This window comes from Schistocerca americana, chromosome X (genome assembly GCF_021461395.2).
Source record: "Schistocerca americana isolate TAMUIC-IGC-003095 chromosome X, iqSchAmer2.1, whole genome shotgun sequence".
NCBI lineage: Eukaryota > Metazoa > Arthropoda > Insecta > Orthoptera > Acrididae > Schistocerca > Schistocerca americana.
The window spans coordinates 149,838,062-149,862,250 of record NC_060130.1 but is presented as its reverse complement, the minus strand read 5'-3'; the positions used below and the strand labels follow the sequence as shown (position 1 = coordinate 149,862,250).

General features: G+C 42.0%; 1 protein-coding gene across 1 annotated transcript in view; it reads left to right on the top strand.

Moving 5' to 3' along the window:
- Positions 1 to 24,189, top strand: part of LOC124555874 (ras GTPase-activating protein raskol) — a 373,561-nt gene that overhangs the window by 133,122 nt on the left and 216,250 nt on the right. Inside the window, exon 3 of the mRNA XM_047129936.1 lies at positions 21,025 to 21,081. Coding sequence (XP_046985892.1) covers positions 21,025 to 21,081 — 57 coding nt within the window. The remainder of the gene's footprint in view (positions 1 to 21,024; positions 21,082 to 24,189) is intronic.

Below are 24,189 nucleotides of genomic sequence, written 5' to 3'. Positions count from 1 at the left end.
CTGAAATATTCGTTGTAATTTACACGTAAGTGCGTGCTTTCTCAGCAACGAGTCTCTCCGATTCCGTGATTTCCATATGTTTAAGAAATGAAAGATGAAATTACTGTGCGTGAAACAACTGACAGTGTCATTTATACTACATCTTTGTCACAAATAACTCACCATTTTTTTGGGAATACGTAGCGATTTCCGAGAGTGTGGTCAGACAGGAATATAAGAGCACAACGTAAATTACTGCGAATGAAACTAGCAGCAATCGTCTTTATACTCTAGCTTATCACAAGTATTTATCTGAGGTCGAATCGTGACAACAGTAGACATACATGAAAGGTTCCCGCCACAATATTTTCAGCCTATACCACCATGTATGAAACATTTTGATTCATCAGATGCACGTTATAAACTACAACGAACTTCTGTAGCTGTACTCGCCACACGCTCTTGAAAAGGCGATTTTTTAAATTCTGTTTTTATGAACCAAATTGTTGATGTATCATATAGGAAAGTAGGCTACTTCATCATTTGGATCTCTAGGAGCGAGCTACGACCGCATTCTATGCATCTTCTTATTCTTTGACACTCTCTTAAACAATTTTTCGGGTTCGTGGATATGTGTTCTGTCTGTGCAACTAATTCAAGGCAGTTTGTTCCCATACGCGTTTCCCTTCTTTTATTTGTGAAGCATCATCATGAATAAAGGAAGCGAAACGTGTATGGCAATAAGCAAACTGCCTTCAATTAGTTGCACAGACGGAACGTAATTTTGAAGCAACTAAGGAATGCCGGAAAACAGAAAAATGACGAATTTTTCGGGTGTTTCTATAGATGTATTTGTACAATGTGGTATTACACTCCATTCCTAACTCATATTCCGAAACGTAAAATCATAAACAAGACGTCGATGTGAATGGGAATAAAATGACATAATGTGACATTTACGACAGTTTCCAGAACACAGTCAAGAGCTGAAGTAACAAGTTCTAGGTAATAAACACGCACAAGTCATAAGAAACATAATTTTTATAGCATAATGGAAAGAATGAAGTTTTCAAGAGAGAAGCATCGAATGAGACAACTAAAGCGTGACTCACAGCGGCACTGGCTCTCGTTTAGGTAGAACTGTGAACGGACTTCCAAACGGTGAATATACTGCACACCTGTTGCAAACTTCGTTCAAAAAGTGGACTGTTTCCGTCGGTATACTACATAAAACGCTTAGCATAAGTTACGCATGAAACACTTTTTTAAAAAAATCCTGTCTTAAATCTTAATAAAATTTTCTGTTGCGAATACATTCGGCCAGAAGGTAGAGAGGGAAACGTAATCTATCAAAAATGTTAACACATCCTATTGGGTTAATTTACATTTTTAATGGGTTGATTACTAGTTAATTATTTACGTTAATGTTTGTTGTTGTTGTTGTTCTGTCATTAAAACATGAATTAAACCAATTAGTCCCCACACTGCAGAACTTCCTTTGTCGTTTTGATTGTGACAATTTTATTCCCTTCTTCGACAGAACCGTTTCTATTGACGAACTTATTACAGTCTTAATTATTTAGGAACGATGTCTGGCTATTAAACTTCGATAGTGCTGGAATAATACTATAAACATTTCTTATTGAAATAATGTGTTCGGAACTATTCAGACTTACTAGGTAATGCAAATATTGTGGTTCTGAACCAAATTTTTTAGAAACAAAATCAGTTATGTGGGTATGGTAGACACTGTTGTACGTAGATGCACTTGCGAAAACAAGAAAAATGTAACCCGACACGAAGCCTTTAATGTTAGATTTGCAAGATTTTGTATAACTGCCATGGAGCTTGCACAAAAATACTTCGGCGCATCGCGAGAACAAGCAAAACATAGTTGGAATCATTACGTTACTTGAAACTTTCTTGCGGAACTAAGATCTGCAGATGAAATAAATACCCTAAACATTATTCAGTTCGAGTGAGCAACTGAACCGAATGAAATCAGTTTCTCTGAAGTCACTAAACCGAAACAATTTAGAAATCACGCACGTAACGATGTCAAATGAGAAACGTTAAATTCTGATTTCTCGTCTGAGGAGAGGTCATTACAGAGGGAAAGCTGAACAAGAGTTTGGAGGAAAGCGACTAAAATTATTTCGAAAATCTGTGAAGAACCTACAGCAGGGGGTCCAGGCGGGAGGATAAAAGTCGATTGCTCCACCTCGTTTGCTGATATGCTGATAGACGAGTAGAGATATGATATGGAATAATCACGTAGACTCAGTTATATGTAAAGCAGGTAGCAGCGGCTTTCGGATAGTTCGCAGGTTAGTGGCAAAGAGCACCCATGTTTATCTGCCTCACGGGGCTGCTGAAAAACCTCAACTGGCGGAAGCTTGAAAATGCCGCTTGCGCCTACTTACAAACTTTCGAGAAAATTAAAACAATAAAAGCCCTCGGTCGCAAAATTAAGTCTTTTGACCTAGGTTTCGGCACTACCACGAGTACCTTCATCGCAAGTAAAACATTCAAACTGGCGTGTAACGTAAGTACAAATATTGTGGGAAATTTTTTTTTGAATAAATGTAAGTACTGATTTATAGTACAAGAAAGAAACAGTACTTACATGTCACACATAAAATAAATATCAAGCGATAAAGATTTAGTCATAATATTTTGAAAAAGAATACATGGAAGACAAGCCACTATTGGCTGCTCACACCTGTCGAGCCACAGGTAGCAACAGACTGAGGCGCCCGCTTTAGCAATTACGGGCAGGTGAACATTACACCAAGAGTGCCATCTAGTAGCCGCAGCTACAAGCAAGCTACTTAACATTCAGATGTAGGTAGATGAATATTATGATGAACATTATTTACTACATGAAGTAAGAGGTAATGTCTTATCTGACAGCAGCAGACAGGGTAACATTTTGTCTACAAAAGAGCTTAGAAGTACGGTTTAAACGCTGAAAACTGACTAACAGTACAACTATTTTAAACTTTCGAGAACCAGTATTAAGCGAGGAATCCAGGCATTTACTACAGCCCCTTAATTATTCATCGTAACGGAACCGCACAGATAATATTAGACGAATTACATCGTGCGCAGAGGCGTGTAAGCAGGCACGGTATCCGCGCTCCATGTGCGAATAGGGCGGGAATGAGAAGTGCCCTCCTGCCATACACGTAACGCTGGCTGTAGTATTTGAGCCGTTCTCAGTATAGCAGACCAGTAATTGCTCGCCCTCACGGCGTGCAGCGGTTAAAGGGGCCACGCGTGCCAGCAGTGAAATACTAGCGCTGCGGTTATCTGCGCTGACGCCCACCCGCGACGTGCAGACAGGCGACGCGGGCCTGCAGCCTCCCACAACAGCGTCTTCTTCTCGCCAAATTGCACTGATTACCAAGTGCTGATGCGACCTCGCATTTTAGTAGCGAACGCTTGTGTTCAAGTCGTCCTCCTTGGATTTGCAGTGGCTTTCTTAAATTGCCTTAGGCTCCAATGGTTGAAATGGCTCTGAGCACTATGGGACTTAACTTCTGAGGTCATCGGGTCCCTAGAATTTAGAACTACTTAAACCTAACTAACCTGAGGACATCACACACATCCATGCCCGAGGCAGGATTCGACCTGCGACCGTAGCGGTCGCGCGATTCCAGACTGTAGCGCCTAGAACCGCTCGGCCACTTCGGCCGGCAAATTGCCTTAGGCAGATTTGATGGTGTGCTGCATAAGACTGCAGCCGATCCTTTCACTTCACATACATGCGGGGTCACAGTGGCAATAAGACGCGTACTTATTCACTTAACCGAGTTTGAGATGGATAGCAACCAGATTACCTTATAGTATCATTCGCCGCTATAGATGAGGGCAACCCAGCGGCGAACAGGGAAAGGGGATTGATTAGCTGCCCGTCCAAGCCATTTCGGGAGAAACGCTATGTAAAAGACAAATTAAGATAAAGACTTCTAGAACAAAATGCACGCTTTATTCCTACGAATATACTGTAAATGTGAATACATCGCGACTGTAAAGTGCACGAACTCGTCCACGGTCACGGTCAGCGAACACGTCTTGCTTTATGTTTGTTTCTTTCTTTCTTAATTTATCCGGTGATTACTTGACTGTGCAGCCACTCAGTAAGCTCGACATACTGTCGACTTCGCAACTGTGTCGGGAACATGAAAACGCAAGAACCTTAATGCCTTTTCGAGAACTCCCGGTGCCTAGTACCCAATCTGTTTTAAAAGGATAAAAGAAGTACAACATGCAGCAAGATTACCGTACAAGCTTAAATGTTAAATGTATTCGTTCGGCCGACCGGTGTGGCCGAGCGGTTCTAGGCGCTTCAGTCTGGAGACGCGTCAACTACGGTCGCAGGTTCGAATCCTGCCTCGGGCATGGATGTGTGTGATGTCCTTAGGTTAGTTAAGTTTATGTAGTTCTAACATCTAGAGGACTGATGACATCAGATGCTAAGTCCCATAGTGCTCAGAGCCATTTGAACCATTTTTTGTATTCGTTCGTTGGAAAGGACATGTTATGTATGTTAGAGGCGTTAAAAAAACCAGAGTGTGTACATGGAAAGTTCCTTTTTTATGTACCTAAGATGATAACGTCGGAGTAGCATTACGTGCAAACTACATAATTTTTCAGGCAAAACACGTAAAAAATGCTGGCAAACGACGGCCCCTCAGAGCTCATTTGAAGTATTGTTGATTTTGAGAAAATTTATGACACTACACAAGAAACCAAAGAACTATCGGAGCCGACATAAGACGCATTTTTCCCCCTTTGTGCAGTCGGTCGCAACCTGCAAACTGCCGTGAAACTCACCATTGCGAAAAGAGGAGACGTTTTCCTGTCTGTGGGTACTCGAAGTAGAATCATCTAACACATACCGCCACTCAGGGTGCACACCCAGAACTTTCCGAAATTTCCGGTCTCGTCGCATCTGTGCGTCTAAAGATGCAGAATACTGACAGTGCTGAACGTCCCGTCGACTTCAAGATCTACATCTACATCTGCATCTGCATCTGCGTAGATACTTCGCAATTAACCGTAAGGTGCGTGGCGGCGGGTACCGTGTACCACTACTAGTCATTCCCTTTCCTGCTCCACTTACAAATAGACCGAAGGAAAAACAACTCTGTGTACGCCTCCGTATGAGACCAAAATTTTCGTATCTTCGTGGTCCTTACGATAATGTATGTTGGCGGCTGTAGAATCATTCGGCAGTCAGCTTCAGATGCCGGTTCTCTAAATTTTCTCAATAGCGTTCCTCGAAAAGAACGCCGGCTTCTCTCGAGGGATTCCCATTTGGGTTCTCGAAGCATTTACGTAACACTTACGTGTTGTTCGAAACTGCTGGTCACAAATCTAGCAGCCCGCCTCGAAACCGTTTCGATGTCTTCGGCCTCGTACCGATCGCAAACACTCGAGCTGTACTCAAGAGTAGGTCGCACCAGTGTCCTACATGCTGTCTCCTTTACAGGTGACTACTATCTCCTAAAAAATAGGTGGATCAAATTGTGGAAACAGTTACTTAAAAATTATATTTGCACACGCTGAATCAGTTTAGAGAATTTTACCATCATTTGATAGAGAAGAATGTCATCCACGAATAAAGCGTTCGATAAATTGAGCTGTAACAAAGCGCTGAACAGGGTTATTAACTGTACACAGACACTATTTTTGGTACTTAAAATGCAAGTAATATCGGAAACACTTACTTATTCCTTTTTTGTGTGTCACACGATACAGAAGTGATAAATTGTTTATTCAATATTTTCGTTGCTTTTTTGGGATGTCTTCGAAGCTAGAGTATTCCTTTGCTCTGTCTGTTCTGGGTGTTGAGACTAGTCTTAATAAAAGCCAACGAGCGAGGTTGCGCAATCTTTACAGCACCGTACTCGTATTGGAAGAGTCGCGGTTCAAATCCCCGAATGGCTAAGACCCGGATGCTTTCTTTGCAAAGAACGCGGCCGATTTCCATCCGCATCCTTGGCCAATCCGAGTGTGGTCTCCATCTCTAATGACCTCCTAGTCAATAGGGCAGTAAAGCGTATTCTACCTTCCAGTTTTCCATAATTATTGCACGTCCAGCACATTCCAGTGTATTGAAGAGGCTAGTGGGCATATCGCGCCAGTTGACAAACATCTGGAAAATTATTAAGAAAACACAAGTAAGAGAGTACTGCAAAATTACTTGGAATACCAAAACGAATCTACCGCAGGAACTTTTAAGGTTGTGGAAACATGTAGGAATCAAAAGCTCGTGTTCGTGTGGTACGTCACAGACAGACAGGTGCAGCTCCGTAGAATTATGAGGCAGTATACTTTCGCTGCTGTGTGAAAACTCTGAACAGAAATTGAAGACGAGTTGCCACAACTTCCGCGTCTACTGTGACTGACAAAGTCACTATGGCAAGAAAGCTTTTGTGTGTGGGAGGGAAGCAAAAGTGACCAGACAGTGTTAATTATAAAAAGGGACTTGTGGCTATTTCTCTTGAACCAGATGGTATCGGTGAATGTTTCAATTAATACGATGTATGAATAATACCGCAATTGAAAGTCTTCTATCAGGAAAACTTTGTTTTTAGATGACACTGTATGCGTCCTTGTATCTCAGGTCGGAGTTCTATCTCCAATTATTATCAGAGTGACGAGTATAATATGCACATTTTGTGTAAATAATCCTTATGTAGTGTTTGCACAGATTTCTGCTAGTGAAGTGTTTTATTAATAGAGCTAACGCTGCGCCGGCCGAAGTGGCCGCGCGGTTCTGGCGCTGCAGTCTGGAACCGCGAGACCGCTACGGTCGCAGGTTCGAATCCTGCCTCGGGCATGGATGTGTGTGCTGTCTTTAGGTTAGTTAGGTTTAACTAGTTCTAAGTTCTAGGGGACTAATGACCTCAGCAGTTGAGTCCCATAGTGCTCAGAGCCATTTGAACCATTTTGAGCTAACGCTGCCACAGACGGCGTATTTAGTTTCCTCTTAGTAGTCATGAAACTGGGTCCAGTACATGGTGTTGCTGATAGAGAATCAAGTTAAGTTTAATATAGTTCACGTTCCTTTCCAGTTCTGAAATTTTTGAACATAAACACTTAAGAAATGTCAATACAAAGGAAACCACACGTTGCCAAATTGAAATAAGCTAGGTAAAGCCGTTGCAAATACCGGAATAACCATCTCGACTTATCTCAAGTGTTTTCGTTAAATAAGTCCACGAGATTTACTGAATTTCTTATCACCATGCTCGCAACATATTCTTTTCCGTAAAAAGGTATCAATAACCAGGAAGCTACTTTTGACAACACAGAACTTACTAGGCCTGGTGCTATTTTGTATGGCATGCCTTTTCCTTGTTCCGACCTGTGAAACAGTTCATAGAATAGATTACACGTAGATTTAATGTGGAATCAAGGACGGTACAACATGGCACACTTCAGTTAAAAATCAGGTTAAAACGTAGGCAAAAAGTAGAGCTAATCAGCAATGGAACCGTGAGTACTTGGATTTGTAATCTGACGCTTCTCATTGACCACCACGCTCACATACGCCCCTCTTGCAATAAAGCCCGCTACACGCTTAAGTAGGTGGTCCGCGTTCCGCGCGAGGTTGGCAGTCACGTACTCATAAGGTGCGTTTGGGACTTTCCGTGCGCACTAGGTACGTACGGCCGTTGTACAAAAAGGCAAGGAGGCGCATGAACAGATGCAAAGTCAAGCATGCTTTTGAATTGTGCACAGAGGCCAACGTGGGCAGGTGCAGGAGTTTCTCCGTGCCAGACTTGGAGACATGTGCTTCTAGTTACGTGTGCTACGCAATTCGACGGTAGAGGAAAAAATTATAAAGTTTTGTGTATCGCCTGGTAGGAGAATTTTGTGTCTCACAGTTTGTCATGTTGTGGTTAGTAATCAACCAGACACAGTCAAATCATTGGACAGCTGATCCATTCTTCCCTTTAATATATTGTTTTTACAAACCTTTACTATTTTATTCCTGTATTTTTTTATTTCTTACTAGCTTAGCGCCCACTGCTTTACTTGCGTAAACTGTATGGTCTGCAAAGATTTTTTTCTTTAATCGACTTTTTATGTTGTTCACAAATTGCAACCCTTATAAATTTTTCACACTAATTAAGGCCATATCTTTATATCTAACCTAAAAGCGAAATACCAGTTTTCATAGATTAAGCTTTAATTTTTTTTAATACATCGAAATAATACATCACCCTCCGCCACACACCGTGAGGTGGCTTGCGGAGTATGGATGTAGATGTAGAAATAAAACATCTAAAAAAAATTTTATCTTCTGTTTCACCCTCTTAGAGGCTGACTTTCTAGAAGCAGTGAAACACGTATTTTTTATTTCTAACAGAGAAGCCAAATAAAAATTTTCAAAGATTAAGATTTGAAAATACTTTCATTGTGAAATAATTTCATAAAATTTTTCTTCCCCTATTTCACTCCCTAAGGGGGCTCATTTTCCAAAAACACTGAAAGAGATATTTTTTATTTCTAACTGCGAAGTCAGATACGAGTTTTCGTTGATGTAGATTTAAAAATGCTTTAGTAGTTCTTTAATAATATATATTCAAAAAACCTTGCACCCCCTATTTTACTCCCTTAGTAACTGAATTTCAGAAAATTCTGAAATAAGTATTTTTTTATTTCTGACTGAGAAACCAAATACTAGTAGTTCTAGCTTAAAAACTGCCTTAATAGCGATGTATTTTCAAAAAGCCTTTCATCCCCTATTTCACTCCATGAGGAGCGTAATTTTTTAAACGATGCCTACTGTATAAGATCAACATCCTTTCGAAATTTCAAATTCCTGTCCTTAGCAGTTTGGTATGGGCGATGATGAGTCAGTCAGGAAATCGCTGTATGTCGTCCAAACCCGCACTAAATGCAGTAACCAAATATCATTCATGTACACAAACCGAAGCGGCGAGTGAAACTTTGTACCTAAGCCGGGAATCTAACCCGGGCCTCCTGCTTACAAGGTAGGTGCGTTAGCCACCAATCCACCTCGGGAGAGCAGTTCACACAACTGCACGGATTACTCTGGCACGCCTTCCTCCTCGGTCCAAATTTTCACTGTCGCCTCAGTCTTCTTTAAATTACCACTTACACCTCCCAACTTCGTGCAAGCCTTTCGACATGTCACTTACGTTGCTTCTGACACAATGCTTCTGTTTAGTTGGCCTCAAGAGGCTAAGTGAGCCTCCTTCCAGATGTACCCAATGCCAGAAAAACCCGAGCTAGCCGCTGGGAACTGAAACTGAGACCGCTTCATAGTAGCCAACGACTGTGCCACGGAGGCGCTGATAGTTGCGATACAAATGGAGGATTAAGAGTGAGGGCGTGGCAGTGATCGGGGCAGGCACTGAACGAGAGGCTCCGAGCAGTGCAGGCACAGGCACGACCTCGATATAGGCTGCCCACGCTTTCGCGCCGCCTGCCTAATTTCTGCTTATGAAACTCAACTCGGCAGCTCCGATATGTTGGGCCGCGTGGCCCGTTACGTCGGATACATAACGCCCTCTCTAGCACTTAGTCCAACTCTCCTTTTTCCTCTGTCCACAGTTTTACTGGTTTGTAGAATACAGTAACAGATGCCCATAATTTGAAGCAGAAGTGAGAGCTGGGAGTGTGACAGCGTATGCGAGTATTGTGGGAATATGAAGCCTTCTATTTCATTATTGCCTCGTGGATTCAGTGGCAGCAAATGAGAAAGTTTCTCAGCTCGCAGTGCTCTAAACAGCAGTAATGTTTTGCCTACAATATGCGACGACCCAGAGACGTGATGTTACAGCTGTTTTTTCCACGATCCGAGAAAGTGGTTCTGAGAATGCAGCCACACATTACACAACTTGGATACAAACTAATTACCGTGTGTGAAGTTTCTTATGACAGCCTTTCTCCACGCTCGTTACCAAATGCTTACCCTTACATCGCGATTTCTCCATGTCCGTACTGTTTTGTCAGTATTGCTTGAGTTCCGCTTTCCTCGTCCTGCAAACTGAAAATGCGTTCTAGCTAATATGCATATCTACCGTCGACCTCGTATTACTTGTTATTATCGTACTTGTTGACCCAAATAGCCACCGACATGTTGAAGATGTATGTTCTGCGATTTAGGTACGAAGGTCTTTGCGTAACGCAGCGTTCCTCTACTTCATTATCACGCACACGCTGTTCCAGAAATAAACAAGATTTTAGTGATGAACATAATAAGATGACCAAATTTGTATCCGATTGGCTACGTTGCAAATGGGTGGTTCAGAGTTTTCTACTGTGAGCCTTGATAATTACGCCTGTCTGTAGCTCCTCATTTTATCTGGTCGTGTAACGCTCAACGCCGTAGCTTGCGAGACAGGGAAGTGAGCCAGACGCGGATCGAATCCGCGTGGCGAATTGACGACTGTGGGCTGGTACAACGGCCTCCGCTGCCTGAGCAACACCAACTCAGGTGCAGATCGCAATGCGCTGCTGCAGCTCTACAGAGCCCTTGTTCAGTCCCGCTTTGACTATGGGAGTCTGGTTTATGGTTCGGCGGCGCCCTCAGCGTTGCGTTTACTCAAACTGTGGCGTTCGCCTAGCGACAGGAGCTTTTAGGACGAATCCGGTGACCAGCGTCCTTGTGGACGCCAGAGTCCCTCCATTGCAGGTTAGGCGTGCACAACTGCTGGCCAGTTACTTCGCACACGTTCGTAGTTCTCCTGCGCATCCGAATCACCATCTCCTTTTCCCACCCACGGCGGTTCATCTCCCGCATCGGCGGCCCAGGTCACGGCTTCCAATTGCAGTTCGTGTCCAATCCCTTCTGTCCGAACTGGAGTCCTTGCCTTTACCACCTATACTTCAGGTCCATTCTCGTACACCTCCATGGTGTACTTCTAGGCCGCGGCGTCGCCTGTCCCTTTCACATGGCTGTAAGGACTCAATTAACCCCGCGGCTCTCCGCTGCCACTTCCTCTCGATTCTTGACATGTACCGAGGCCACGAATTGGTATACACCGACGGCTCGATGGCTGATGCTCACGTCGGCTTCGCATATGTCCACGGAGGACATATTGAACAGCATTCCTTGCCTGATGGCTGCAGTGTTTTCACTGCCGAGCTGGTGGCTATATCTCGTGCTCTTGAGCCCATCCGTTCATGCCCTGGGGAGTCGTTTCTTCTGTGTACTGACTCCTTGAGCAGCGTACAACCTATCGACCAGTGCTACCCTCGTCATCCTTTAATAGCGACCATCCAGGAGTCCATCTATACCCTGGGACGGTCCGGTCGTTCAGTGGTGTTTGTGTGGACCCCAGGTCACGTCGGAATCCCAGGTAACGAACTTACCGATAGGCTGGCCAAACAGGCTACGCTGAAACCGCTTATGGAGATCGGCTTCTCTTCAACTGATATGCGTTCAGTACTACGCCGCAAGGTTTTGAGGCTTTGGGAGACGAAATGGCATAAACTTCGCACGCACAACAAACTGTGCCATTAAGGAGACTACGAGTGTGTGGCAGTCCTCAATGCGGGCCTCTCGCAGGGACTCTGTGGTTCTCTGCCGGCTCCGCATTGGCCACGCTTGGATGGCACACGGCTACCTCCTGCGCCGTTATGACCCACCTCAGTGTCGGTGCGGTGCCCCGCTGACAGTGCCCCATATCTATCCTTCTTTGGCTGCCCTGCGACAGACTCTTCTGTTACCGGACTCGTTGCCATTAATTTTAACTAACAGCGCTTCATCGGCTAATTTAGTTTTACGTTTTATACATGACAGTGGGTTTTTTCATTCTATATAAGTTTTAGCGCATGTCCATTGGCTCTTTGTGTTCTCCACTCTAATGCTTTTAGGGTGGATGTTTTAATGTGTCGCAGAGTGGCTGGCTTTTCCTTTTTATTCTCGTGGTCGGCCAGTAACGGTAATCAGTTCTCTTGTTTTTACCCCTTCTACCTGTTTTTTGCATCTCTCTGTGGTTTTCTTTTCCTGTTTTGTCCATAGTAGTGTCGGGTGTTCTTCTGTCGTTCTTCTGATTCTTCCTTTTCCTGTTATTGTGGTATACGTCTCCTCTCTTCTCAAAAATGGTTCAAATGGCTCTGAGCACTATGGGACTTAACATCTGACGTCATCAGTCCCCTACAACTTAGAACTACTTAAACCTAACTAACCTAAGGACATCACAAACATCCATGCCCGAAGCAGGATTCGAACCTGCGCCGTAGCGGTCGCGCGGTTCCAGACTGCAGTGCCTAGAACCGCTCGGTTGAGTGTTCCCCTAATTCCTCCACAGAGATTACGATTCACAGTCAGCTAGTGTACACGCCTTCCCTCTCTTAAGGTTACCTTGATTACTGTAGCGTCAGGAATGGCATCTGGCCACAAAGTTGTTTGCTAAAATAAAATTTCACATCCCGAAACAGCAGATCTAGCACTAGACGGATAAACGCCAAGGAAAAGGAAGAAAGGAAGAAAGAAAGCAATAAAGTAGCTCTTTGTTCTGCGAAATTCGTTTTGACATTTGCCTACCATCATGACTGCTCCACTTTTAGAGGACGAGTATTACAGCTGGCCCCTGTACACAGACCGTCAGCGTAGTGTATTTCTAACCATTGATTCATTTTGCCATTCACTTAATTCCAGATGTCCGCTCACAGGTTGTAAGCAATTCCACTGAGATGTACGGCCAATTAATTTGAAGTACCGGCGCGGATTTATCGGAGCTAATCATCATAGTTGCAGTCCTGCCGTGCAGTAATTTCTGATATGTCATAATCTATCCTTTGTAAAATTCGTTAGATTTTTTATTAATGTTCAGTTGAATGGAAGTTCCCAAGGTAATGTACTTACGTGTGTGTGTGTGTGTGTGTGTGTGTGTGTGTGTGTGTGTGTGAGAGAGAGAGAGAGAGAGAGATTTGCAATAATTTTGTTATCTGAAAGGATAAAATGTGCTCTTCAGCAAGGCAAACATTCACTCATTGTTTGCAACTACAAAGCTGATTGCAGTTCACAGTTGAGGCTGCAGTAAGCATGATTTCACTATCGTTCCATGAACTTTATATTTTCTGTGTCACTCACATACGTATGATGACGTCTACACACTCATAGTTCACAGACGGATCTGTGCTTATTGCTTGATAAATATAATTTTATTGCAATTGACAAATCATTCAGAGATCCAAGATAGGGCGAAGGACACTTGTTATTGGATTACCGTAGGTACTTTCCTTTTTTCCTCTCTTAATTTACTTCTTTTCGATCTTTCTCATGTGAAACTATACTACATACTTTAAACTATGAAAGAAGCAAAATTCACAGAGCCGCAAATATCTGTGGTAAAGCCTAGAACCTAATATGAAATATTTTATGAGTGAGAACAGTTTATTAGAATTGTGCCATATTTGGCGAAAAATATACTACTTTATACTTCCCTTAATAAACAAACGGGACAGTCAAAAATATCCAGTCTATTCTATACTTTCATCCTATCATAATACAGTGTCTCCAGACAAACTGGAATTCGAAATACGTCAGAACACTTTCACTAATGCTCAATACATTTTGTTCATATTAGCACAACAATTTGCGAAAACGTTACAAAAGGCTAATGTATGTGGTGTAGCCGTTGGAATATTTTTGTATGTGTCCGAATACGCCTCGTGTACAGGAAAAATAGCTTCTTTGTTATTTTGTTGCGCTTTACGCAGGGTATTATTCATAAAAGTACTATATCTGGATTTCACATATTCTAAGTTCATGTCTATACAAGTGACTGAGTCGTTGTTATACTCTTGTTGTTTGCCCTATGTAACCTGCACCAACAAAGGAACGCCTTAAATAGCATGCAACGTATCTGAATTTGATTAAAAAGAAACGAGAGTAATTATTCCTCACACGTAAGTTTCGCTTTCCTCGAAGCAATGATGGACGGGGGAAGGTAACTTACTTCTAGTATGATTTAAAGGGACAGATATGAAAATGTATGTGCATTTGCTTCAGCTGGCATCCCTATTTACAGTATTATGTATCTTAATATATAGCTGTAGCTGCTCTTAGGTGACTAAATAGCATGTTGGACCATCATGAGCGAACAGCAGAAAACGTTATCCAACAAGGGGAGGCCACGACGTTGGGATCACAGATTGACTTCAAACTTTGCACGCCTTTAGCCGGCCATTAAAACAACATAATGTGCAAGTAATAAGGTGCATTACTCTGACAATTTCGGGAAAATCGCCAGAGAAGTTTTACGCGTCTATTGAGCAACTGATGTATTTGTGCGAAGGTATCGGTCGTAAGAGGTCATTGTGGTCAAGCGGTTAGCATCAGTGCGATACAAGCGGGTCGTGCAGGAGGCGATAGTTCGAAACCTAGCACCACTTACTTTATAATCAATTACTTTTTTCATCACTGGCGACACTTTCTTAATCAATATTTTTTCATCACTGGTACTATTATTTTATTTATATGACATTTGAGAGATAATATAATGAAAAAAAACACGCGTCTTCTCGTGAAATATTTGTATGAAGTTTCGATTTGTATTTTCCATGTCTGTATGACAAATACCATCCTGCATTGTGTGATGTGTAGAGCACATCCGACGAGTAATTCTACTTCATTCTTGTTGTCTGGCAAATTGTGACTTGCTGTACTACCGATTGTGAATAACGTCATTCGCATTTGAGCTTTCCAAGCTTGTCCCCTGTCCTTGAAAATTTAATTACAAATAGTAAATAGTCAAATAACATATGGAATTCACTACAACTTCATGAGAATGCACGTGTTTTTTTCGTTACATTACGTCTCAAATGTCATATAAATTAAATAATGTGACCAGTGGTGAAAAACTATTGATTAAAAAATTAAGCGGCACAATAATTCGAACCACCGCCCCTCCAAGACCCGTTTGCATCGCGCGAGCTCAACAGCTTGACCATAATGTCTTCTTACCAATGGTACCTTCACACAGTTACAATAGATGCGTAAAACGTCTCTCGCGATTTTCTCGGGATTTCCAGAGCAGTGCACCTTACTACCTGCACATTACGTTGTTTTAATGGCCCACTAACGGAGTACAAAGCTTCAAGTAAATCCGTCGTGGCTCTTCCAGTGGCACAGTAAGTCTAGTCACCTGGCGCTTGGAAAAACTGAGTGGGTAGCATAGTTCCCTGGTCATTTGTGCTCGTGTGCTGCGTGAGTGAGTGAGACGATTTCAAGTGACTTGCAGTAGCATATTTCCCATGGGCAGGGGTCGCGTGCATTTCAAGGAGAGGAAATAAGCGAGTAGTTGACTTGACTCCCCTCAAGTAAACACATAATTGCACAGTAAGTCACTGGTTCAAAAAATGGTTCAAATGGCTCTGAGCACTATGGGACTTAACATTTGAGGTTATCAGTCCCCTAGAACTACTTAAACCTAACTAACCTAAGGACATCACACACATCCATGCCCGAAGCAGGATTCGAACCTGCGACCGTAGCGGTCGCGCGGTTCCAGACTGAAGCGCCTAGAACCGCTCGGCCACATCGGCCGGCCAAAGTCACTGGTACTCTGAAATGTACTCCCTCTACTTTGTGAATGTTAGGGCAATAGTGACGCAGTATTTTCAAGGTTCTCACTGATTTGATGGTTCAGCCATCAGTTGTTAGTTATCCCAGAAGGTTACACATTGTGAATATGTATTAATCTCACAGAAGTTAACTGAGACGTTTGTAGAAATAACTCTTATTTTCTTTTCGTCCGCTGGTAAATTCTAATTTCACTGTAACATACTCCTGCCAGTTACATGCATTTATATCCCGTATTAGTATTTAAAGGTACCGTTTGTAGTGTAGCTTCTATGCACGTGTTGCTAGGTTAGGAAGGTAAAACGCTTATATGTTGTTTAAACGTTTTCTGTGGGAGACATGTCACGATGTCTAGTGGTTAAGTTCTTACGATCGGTGCGCGCCTACGCAACATCCTAGCGGCCTACCCAACAGAGGGCGCTGACCATTGATCCGTCTCTTTTTCAGCTGTCATATAGACATTTTATCTTTCATAAGCAATTTATAGGTTGCCACAGGCAATGTATTACCTATATTAATTGTTGACCGTAAATTCACTATAAAAAAGGGTCGGACCTATTCTCTTCGTATATTTCCTTTTAGTAATTTTATATGGGTAACTGCATTCATCTTTTAATGTATCACAATTGGTTTCTATGATAGGCATCAATTTTAATAAGTCTGCTACATGCATTTTACCTAATGTGTTTTTATCAGATTATGTTTTTTGCGTAAATGATGACTACATCCAAGCAAGCTCACAGCAGCGACGTCTAGGGAGGATGTAGGTAAACAGGTTTCTGGTTGCTACTGTACTTCAGTAGCCAAGCCAGTTGCAATAATCACTGTACAGACGATGTGGCCTATTCTACACCTTATTTCAGATCTATGTGACGATGCTGTGCTGATTATGTTTATATGTTTTGAATATGCCATTATGGCCTTATCACTTCAGGACATGGTGTAAAAAAGGTACGTTATACCGTACGTTATCTGTACATTTCCCTGGTTGTATGACAGTATATTGTGATACATATTGCTGTTTTATGTTGAAAGACACACTGCTCACTAGATGTATATATTTATATATTTTACATGTGAGGATGGTCATTACGGACGGAAACCGGTCATCGTCTAAAGAATTGATATTGTGATCAGAGACTGGAATAAAAAACATTTAAAACGCTGTTTGCTCTCAGAAATGTTAATGGATTTAATACTACATCCTTAATGTTTATCTGATACAACCAAACAGTGTATCGTAGAAGGCTTTTTCTTAAACTCCTCATTTCTAATTTTCTCTTGTACATTGATATGAGTGGAGAAGTCTCTCGAACTGACGATTATCGAAATGACATACAGTACTTTATCATTAGAACGTTCTGTAACCTGCTCGATCATTCAGCCATCGAGAACAACAACATTTACACGCGGATGAAGTCGACATTGCGCTCTAGGTCACGTAAGCAGTTTGCATGCAAGGCTTCTTAAAATATTCACGGCATCAAATTTAATCCTGTTTGTTACTGAGAAAACGTATTAACTAGGTGCCTCAATATTTATTTCAAAATGGTGAAATATGTTTACATAATAATAGGTTTATTACAAATACAAAGTGTTTCAAACTCTCAGACAAATTGTGCCGAGATAAAGGTGCGGATGAGATGAAACTGCAGCTGAATGAGATGCGACGCCACGGCGCGCCCCCGCGAGGAATGCGTGACGACACGTTATCCTTGCGGAACTCGACACCATTTGCGCTGCCGTCTTCGCGTCCTGGAGGTTAAAGACGTGCCGACAGCCACACGCCAGATGCCAGTCTCACATTCGCGTGAGTTACGAAAATTGAATCTCTGCGCCTCTATCATTGCCTGAGAAATCCACCCGGTGGCTTCGTCACATACTCGTCCATTTTCTTCCAGTTAATAGGCTCTCTGACGTCTATGGAAGCTCTGAACATTCAGGAGTTGGCATTAACTGCTGTGGACGTTATACCAGAAATAAGACAGTACGGTGGATTGCCCCGAGTACCGTTTTGCTGCCTGCTGGGGCAAGTCGCTAGTAAATGTGTAAATATAGTTGTGTTCGGAGGACGATAAACAGCAGAGAAAGAAGGATGAAGAGGGGAAGGGGGAGTTTAAGGTTCTGTCGGCATCTAAATCATCAGAGACTGAACACCAGCTTCGATGAAAGATAATGCCTACAACAAAGAGAGAGAACACGGTAGTGTCTGGTTACAATATTAGTATCTGATTACAGGATTGATCGCGTCATATCATATAAGCATTTAGGGGAAATACTAAAAAGAGATATAAAAGGGAGCGATTAGTATTAGGGGAGGATAGTGGAAGACTTAGATTTGTTGGAAGGGTTCTAGGAAAACGCGTACAGGTTGCTAATGCGACCAATTCGAGAATATTGTTCTAATATTTGGAGCCCTTATGAAGTAGACATAACAAGAGACACAGAACGAGTTCAGAGGCGCGGTATATCGCATACGAAATTCTAACAGAAATGCTCTAAGAACTTATATGGAAATCCTTGGAATAAAGACGACGTAGTTCTAGCGCATGTAGTCGCTAAATTTAGTGAACCCGTGTTCGAAGAAGGCGGCGACCATTGCACTGTCACTCGCGTGGGGACTGTGAGTAAAAAGAGAATACGGCACATAAAGAGACGTATAGACAGTCATTTGTTGCCCAGTCAACTCGCGAACGGAATTGAAAAGAAAATTGTTGATATTGGTACGATGTGCTGTAATTTGGCTTGCGGTGGATAAGAGTTCATGTAGATGGCTAGATGGGCGAGCACGGGCGAGAGAATCATTTGACGATTTGTCAGAAGAAAGCTCTTGTAATTCTTTAGCGGTGATTCGGAGAATCGACCGAAAATATTATTTAGGCTGTCCATAAGGAAACAAGGGTTCCGTTATTCCCGAATAAAAAGAGCGTTACCGTACAAACTGAGCTCCGTTCTAATCCACTCTGCCATTCCTATTTAGGTTACACGTGGTTTACCTGATCACTCCAAGTGCATGTAGGGATGCCTCCTTCAGTGAGGATACGGAGAATTGAAAGTCACATTCACATACTACACGTATGTGAATGCCTTCTAATAACTATATTTTTCTCGGTATTAGTGTTGGTGGTTTTTAAACGATGGTACAGTGATTTGTTGTAAATTATTCAAGACACCATCGTTTGGCAGCTACATACGCAAGAGCTCACCCAGAATCTAAGATAGGGGAGTGGATGCAACTCTTGTTTGTTTCGGGGGGGGGGGGGGAGTGGTGGAGAAAAGGACGTACAATTTAAACTGTGTTTACTGATCACCAAGCATAATAATTTTAACATTTTATGATGTGAACTTACTAACGTGTAACGTATATGACTGAAGAATAGAATTTGTACCAGATTTGTGCATATTCTACTATTTTACTGGAAGGTAGGTAACATTCAGATATATGCGATTAGTATTAGTTTTTGTATTTACATTTCCGTACATTTTGACATTGGCTGGTAATACGAGGAAAAAACGTGGTGGATCGAAGGTACAACGCTGCTGGCAGCTTTTAGAATTCAGATGTGTATGAAATACACAATTACAAGTAGAACAGCGGCTGTCGTATCTGAGCTGGATACAAGTTTTGTTTGTGAGGATCATAACTTTATTCCTCAGGTGTATCTGCCCTCGGTTCCCCTGATTGTGCGTGTCCACACATTAATAACACACGGAGGAGGAGGCGCAACAGGTTCACTTATCTGTGGTACCCATAATGAAAATGTCACACACGTAGCACATTTTGGAGAACTTGCATGGCGAGAAGCAGATGTTAGCCAGGGACTTGTTGCTGAGAGGTTGGCAGAACGATCCTACCGCCGCCAACATACATTTCGCGTAAGGACCACGAAGATACGATACGAGGAAAGAGGGCTCATAGGGAGGCATATAGACAGTCGTTTTTTCCTCACTCTGAGTGGAACAGGAAAGGAAATTGCAGGTAGTGGTACAGGGTACCCTCTGCCACTCTGTCATATTCAAGATGTAGATGTAGGATCACAATCTGTCTGTGTGGTCTCACTTTACGACAGTTTGCAAGGTATGCATACGCTATACAAGGTTTATAAATGAAACTGAAATTTGAGATCGAAGAAGTACTCATTCAGTATAAATAACTGCATATTAAATGACGTTTTGAAGCTGTAAGAAATATTGCTACACTTGGTTTGACTTTTGCGAAATTTGTACAAAGTCGAGCCACATAATAAACTGATTGTAGATGAAACTTTAAAATGTCGTGGTTTTTTGTCACGTGAAAGACACTGTGGACCGTGGAAGGTCAGCCACTCATTAAACTAGAAGTAGAGGGAACAATAAATTATAATGGCTGATGTACAGCGCACGTCCGCGCACTTCACGATGCAGTTAGCGCCACGAATATTTCCCTTTCATTTCCTCGACCAATCTGGATCCGTAACTCATTCTTTCCGCTAAAATATGTCGTAATCTGAGCACAAAATAGTCGACTCTTATGCTCTCGTGGCTAGAAAGACGTCAAGTAATAAGACACACATCTGCGAGTGGTCGACAGTCGACACCGTCTGCCAGCCGACAATAACCACGCACGATCACTTTTTCCGTGCAAGCTCTTTTCTCCGTGTTAAAACTATTCGGACATAATAACAATGAACGGTGCCCTTCATATTAATAACGCATTCTCTTTTAATTTTCTGTTTCACTAAAAGAGCTTCAGTTGACACGGAGAGTAGTGTCGGATTAAATTACGGAATAGCTAAATCGTGAAGTGAGAACAAGGATTCCAGCTTATTGTTTGTAGCCCCTACTGCTCGTATTTTTCCTTAGATCTGTGTCTGAAATGTAAATATTTTTTTGTATCCCGGCTGCATAAATTTCCGGTTATCTTTCATTCACGCAGGAAGCATCATCTCCACGCTGCGACCTACAAACACAGTGACTAAACACTTAGTACACAAATAAGAGACTCTTTCCTCTGTCACCATCATCAGATGATTCTGCTAGGAAAGGTTATTGTAAAATTTTCCAGATTATTCGACGAAACTTGCTTCGGGGTAGGTCAAACTATTTAACACATAATTTGATCCGCAAGATATTAAATTCATCAGTACGTCATCAGGATGTGTGAAAGGTGAGTGGATAGTTTTGAACTTTTATTTTCAATAGCTTATTCGTACAAATGGTTGCTTCGATATGGCAGATCATTGTTCTCATAAATCTATAAACACACGTATTTTTTTTCGTTGTGCAACTGTTATTGTGCACTTACCATACAAGAGAAATTAAAACTTCTCGGATTCTGTCTATGAAACTAATTTGAATATGTGGTATATAAGTCTAATTCACAGCTACAAAAGATAATCATTTGATGTGTAAATGAACGAAAATTGTAGGCACTTCTTAATGAGATGACAGCACTTTATCAAAGCTATTTGTTGTTTCTTTTCCAGGTAAGTTGAAGTCGTTCTCCCTGCCACGTACACAGTGCGACCCGCAGCCCGACGACGGTGAGTTTTCTCTCTAAACCTTTTCAGATAATATCATATCGATGGTAGGCAGTGAAAGCCTCGTAACGCCATTTTGTTAAATTTTGCAGATGAAGCAAAAAAAGTTTCTTAAAAAATAATATAAACTCATACAGGAAGTTGTTACATGTGTGACTGTATAGTACAAGCCAATTTATGACAGAGTAGAGAAATCCATACACTTTCAAATCACTCTTTGATTATAGAGTTACTGGTTACTGGAACTAAGAGTTTTCAGAGATAGATGGAGTTACGAGGTTTTCATTGTCTACCATGTTGGTGTCAATGTCACCCTTCCTAATATGTGGGCCATGCGTTCCGTGACGTGAAAACATCTCAAGATTTATGTGCACAGTTAGTTACTTCTTCTCGGTATAAATTATCTACTCACTTTGTAACCATGTCTCAATAACATTATACAGGATGTTCGGAAATTACCGTTACAAACTTCTATGACGTCTAGAGGGGATGAATGAATAATATTTTGAACAGGAACGTATGTCCGGAATGTTACAGCCGTTTGAAAACATGTTTTGTACGAGTAGTTAGATATGCAACAGGGTTGTTATGGTACGGGGTGGTTACGTCGGATCAGCTGATGTCATTTGACACATGTCGTACCTCTCTGGTCTGGATCGAGCCTCATTGACGTGTCTGTGAATGTTAGAGGAAACCAGTTGAGTACATGTTTGCAGAAGATACCGACACGATCCTTCTGAATGGTGAAGCTCACTGCAATAGAAGAGCTGCTCGTCGCCTTTATCGAGATCGTTTTCCACAACGTCCGACTTTTCGCCGCAATTACGCATCGGCTTCGAGAAAGGATACCTGACTGTGGCTACCCGAGGTGAGTCGCACGCCTGAATTGGAAGAGGGCGTACTGCTTCGTGTTGAAGAAGACCCGTCGACGAGTACACAAGTCATTTCTTTGGCTATTAATGAGTAGAATTGTAAAACAAGTGATGTATTGTGTCACGCCTAATCAGTTACTTGAAAAAGTAGTCGCATTACCAATATGTTTTCAAATGGTTGTAGCACAGAAACGGTGCGTTTCCTGACGTTGATTTCAATTCAAAATATTGTGTTCTCACTCCCCTCTACAACCCGTAGAAGTTCGTAACGGGGTTTCCGAACACTGCGTTTAAGTGAATAGCCCCTTTCCCATTTTGCGCAAAGCAGTTTCACTAATCCTCGCAGTCTGCGTAAATACAATGCGTAATTTACGAACATACAGAGTAGCGCACGTAAGGCCGACATCCTTAATAATTTAGAATAGGTCCAAAATAACGATACGAATCATTATTATGCAATGAACAGATTTAAAGCTTGTAGTGGTTTTAGTTGCACTTCCTTAAGGAAACGTTAAGGCAGAAACACTGCGGCCGATTGCAGAGCGCGGATAGCACACAGCAGCTGGCGGTGTTTGTGAGTCGAGCTGGCCTAGCTGGCATCCGACCAACACCTTTTGCCCATTCCGCACATAATGCGCCACGTGAGCTACCGAGACTGCTTCTTCTTTAACTGAATCTTTTCCACATTGTTTTCACTCTTCGTATTAAGTGTGTTTGCGTACCGCTTTAATTTGCTAAATGGAAGATATAACGCTAACCTGAATGCAGTTATAATTACCTCACAGCTGACTCGTATTCAACTTGTGTTATATCCAACTGCTCATCGTGTCACTGTTCGAATATAAAACAAATAACCGCAGTATGAAAATAAGTTTAAAAATATTTTTATCCGTATTATTACCCGAAAGTGTCTGTCAGTTCTATTGTTATACGAAGGGAACTATGTGAATGGGACAACGCTGCTTTCTAAAAACTGGTGGAAGCGCAGTAAGGCCACGGCGTCTTCCGGTCCCATTCTTTTATATTTCTCATTTGAGGAGTTGACTTATAAGAGCTGTAAAAAGTTGTACGAACTTACATCTTCCGCTTGCATTTCGTACACGAATATTTATTAGTCGACCACAATATTACTGCAACTGGGAGTGAAGGCGCTTCGGTCGGCTTATCGTGTGTTTTTATCGTGATATTTCACGAGGATATGATGAACCAGCTGATATAGTACATGCACAACTGTCTTTGAATAGTTCACAGTGCGATGTGCTTCCCTTAGTCACCACTGTATTTGTTCAGTGTAACGGCAACGCGTGTTTCCATTAACGGCCAGGGGAGGCCAGCTGCAATTGTAGTCCAGTGTCTTCGTTCCGAAGCAAAACACGGAACAATGCTGTCCTCACTGCTGGCTCCAGCTATAAGCGTTCTCTTTCCCTTTGTTTTCAACTCGATATGTACCAACTCATCGATGCCGCATTGCTCTCTAATTAGCGAGCTATCTACTAGGCGCATACTGTTATTGTAAGGTCAACAGAAAACTGACCCCTACTCTAAGAATGAACTAAACAACCGCGTCTTACAACGCGATCATTAAAGTGACTACTTTCAGACGGCCTTTCTCAGGCGAATCTTTGTCTCGGTCTAGTTGCTCGTATTTTTGAAATCCACATGCAATAGCTTATTCGACACCAGTTTATTTCCATGACTGTCGCAAAAAAAAGAGGTTTTCATACTGAAAACGAACAGTACTAAATATGATTAAGAAAGCAATTTTTTTCATGTTTCAATCAATATCTAATACTGTAAATGCTGCAGTCTCCTTACGTCAGCCACAACTACTTTCTGCTTTATAGAATTTTCACCCTTTTAGCTTCTGGATTCACTTATTTTGTCACCCTTCAACGTATCGGAATTTAATTTTGCTGGTAGCCGTCTTAATTTCATTCCAGCTTCTGTGCTTGTCCTGACTGCATACTGCAATAAGCGTTAAATAAATAATGTACAAAAATGGCCAAAGCTAATAAGATATCTTTTCTCAGTGGCGTTGTTGAATCTATACAATGAGTACAAGTACGGTAACTTCTATAGGCGATAGCAAGACAGAATAAAATAGAATGAACCACGGGCTAAAGACTGGCAGTGACAGGTATACTACCTTAAGAATGAAATCACATAGACGAGGCGTTAAACATCACGATACATCACGCTATGTCGTCTGTTGTATTTTCTCACCTTACTTTCTCAAAAG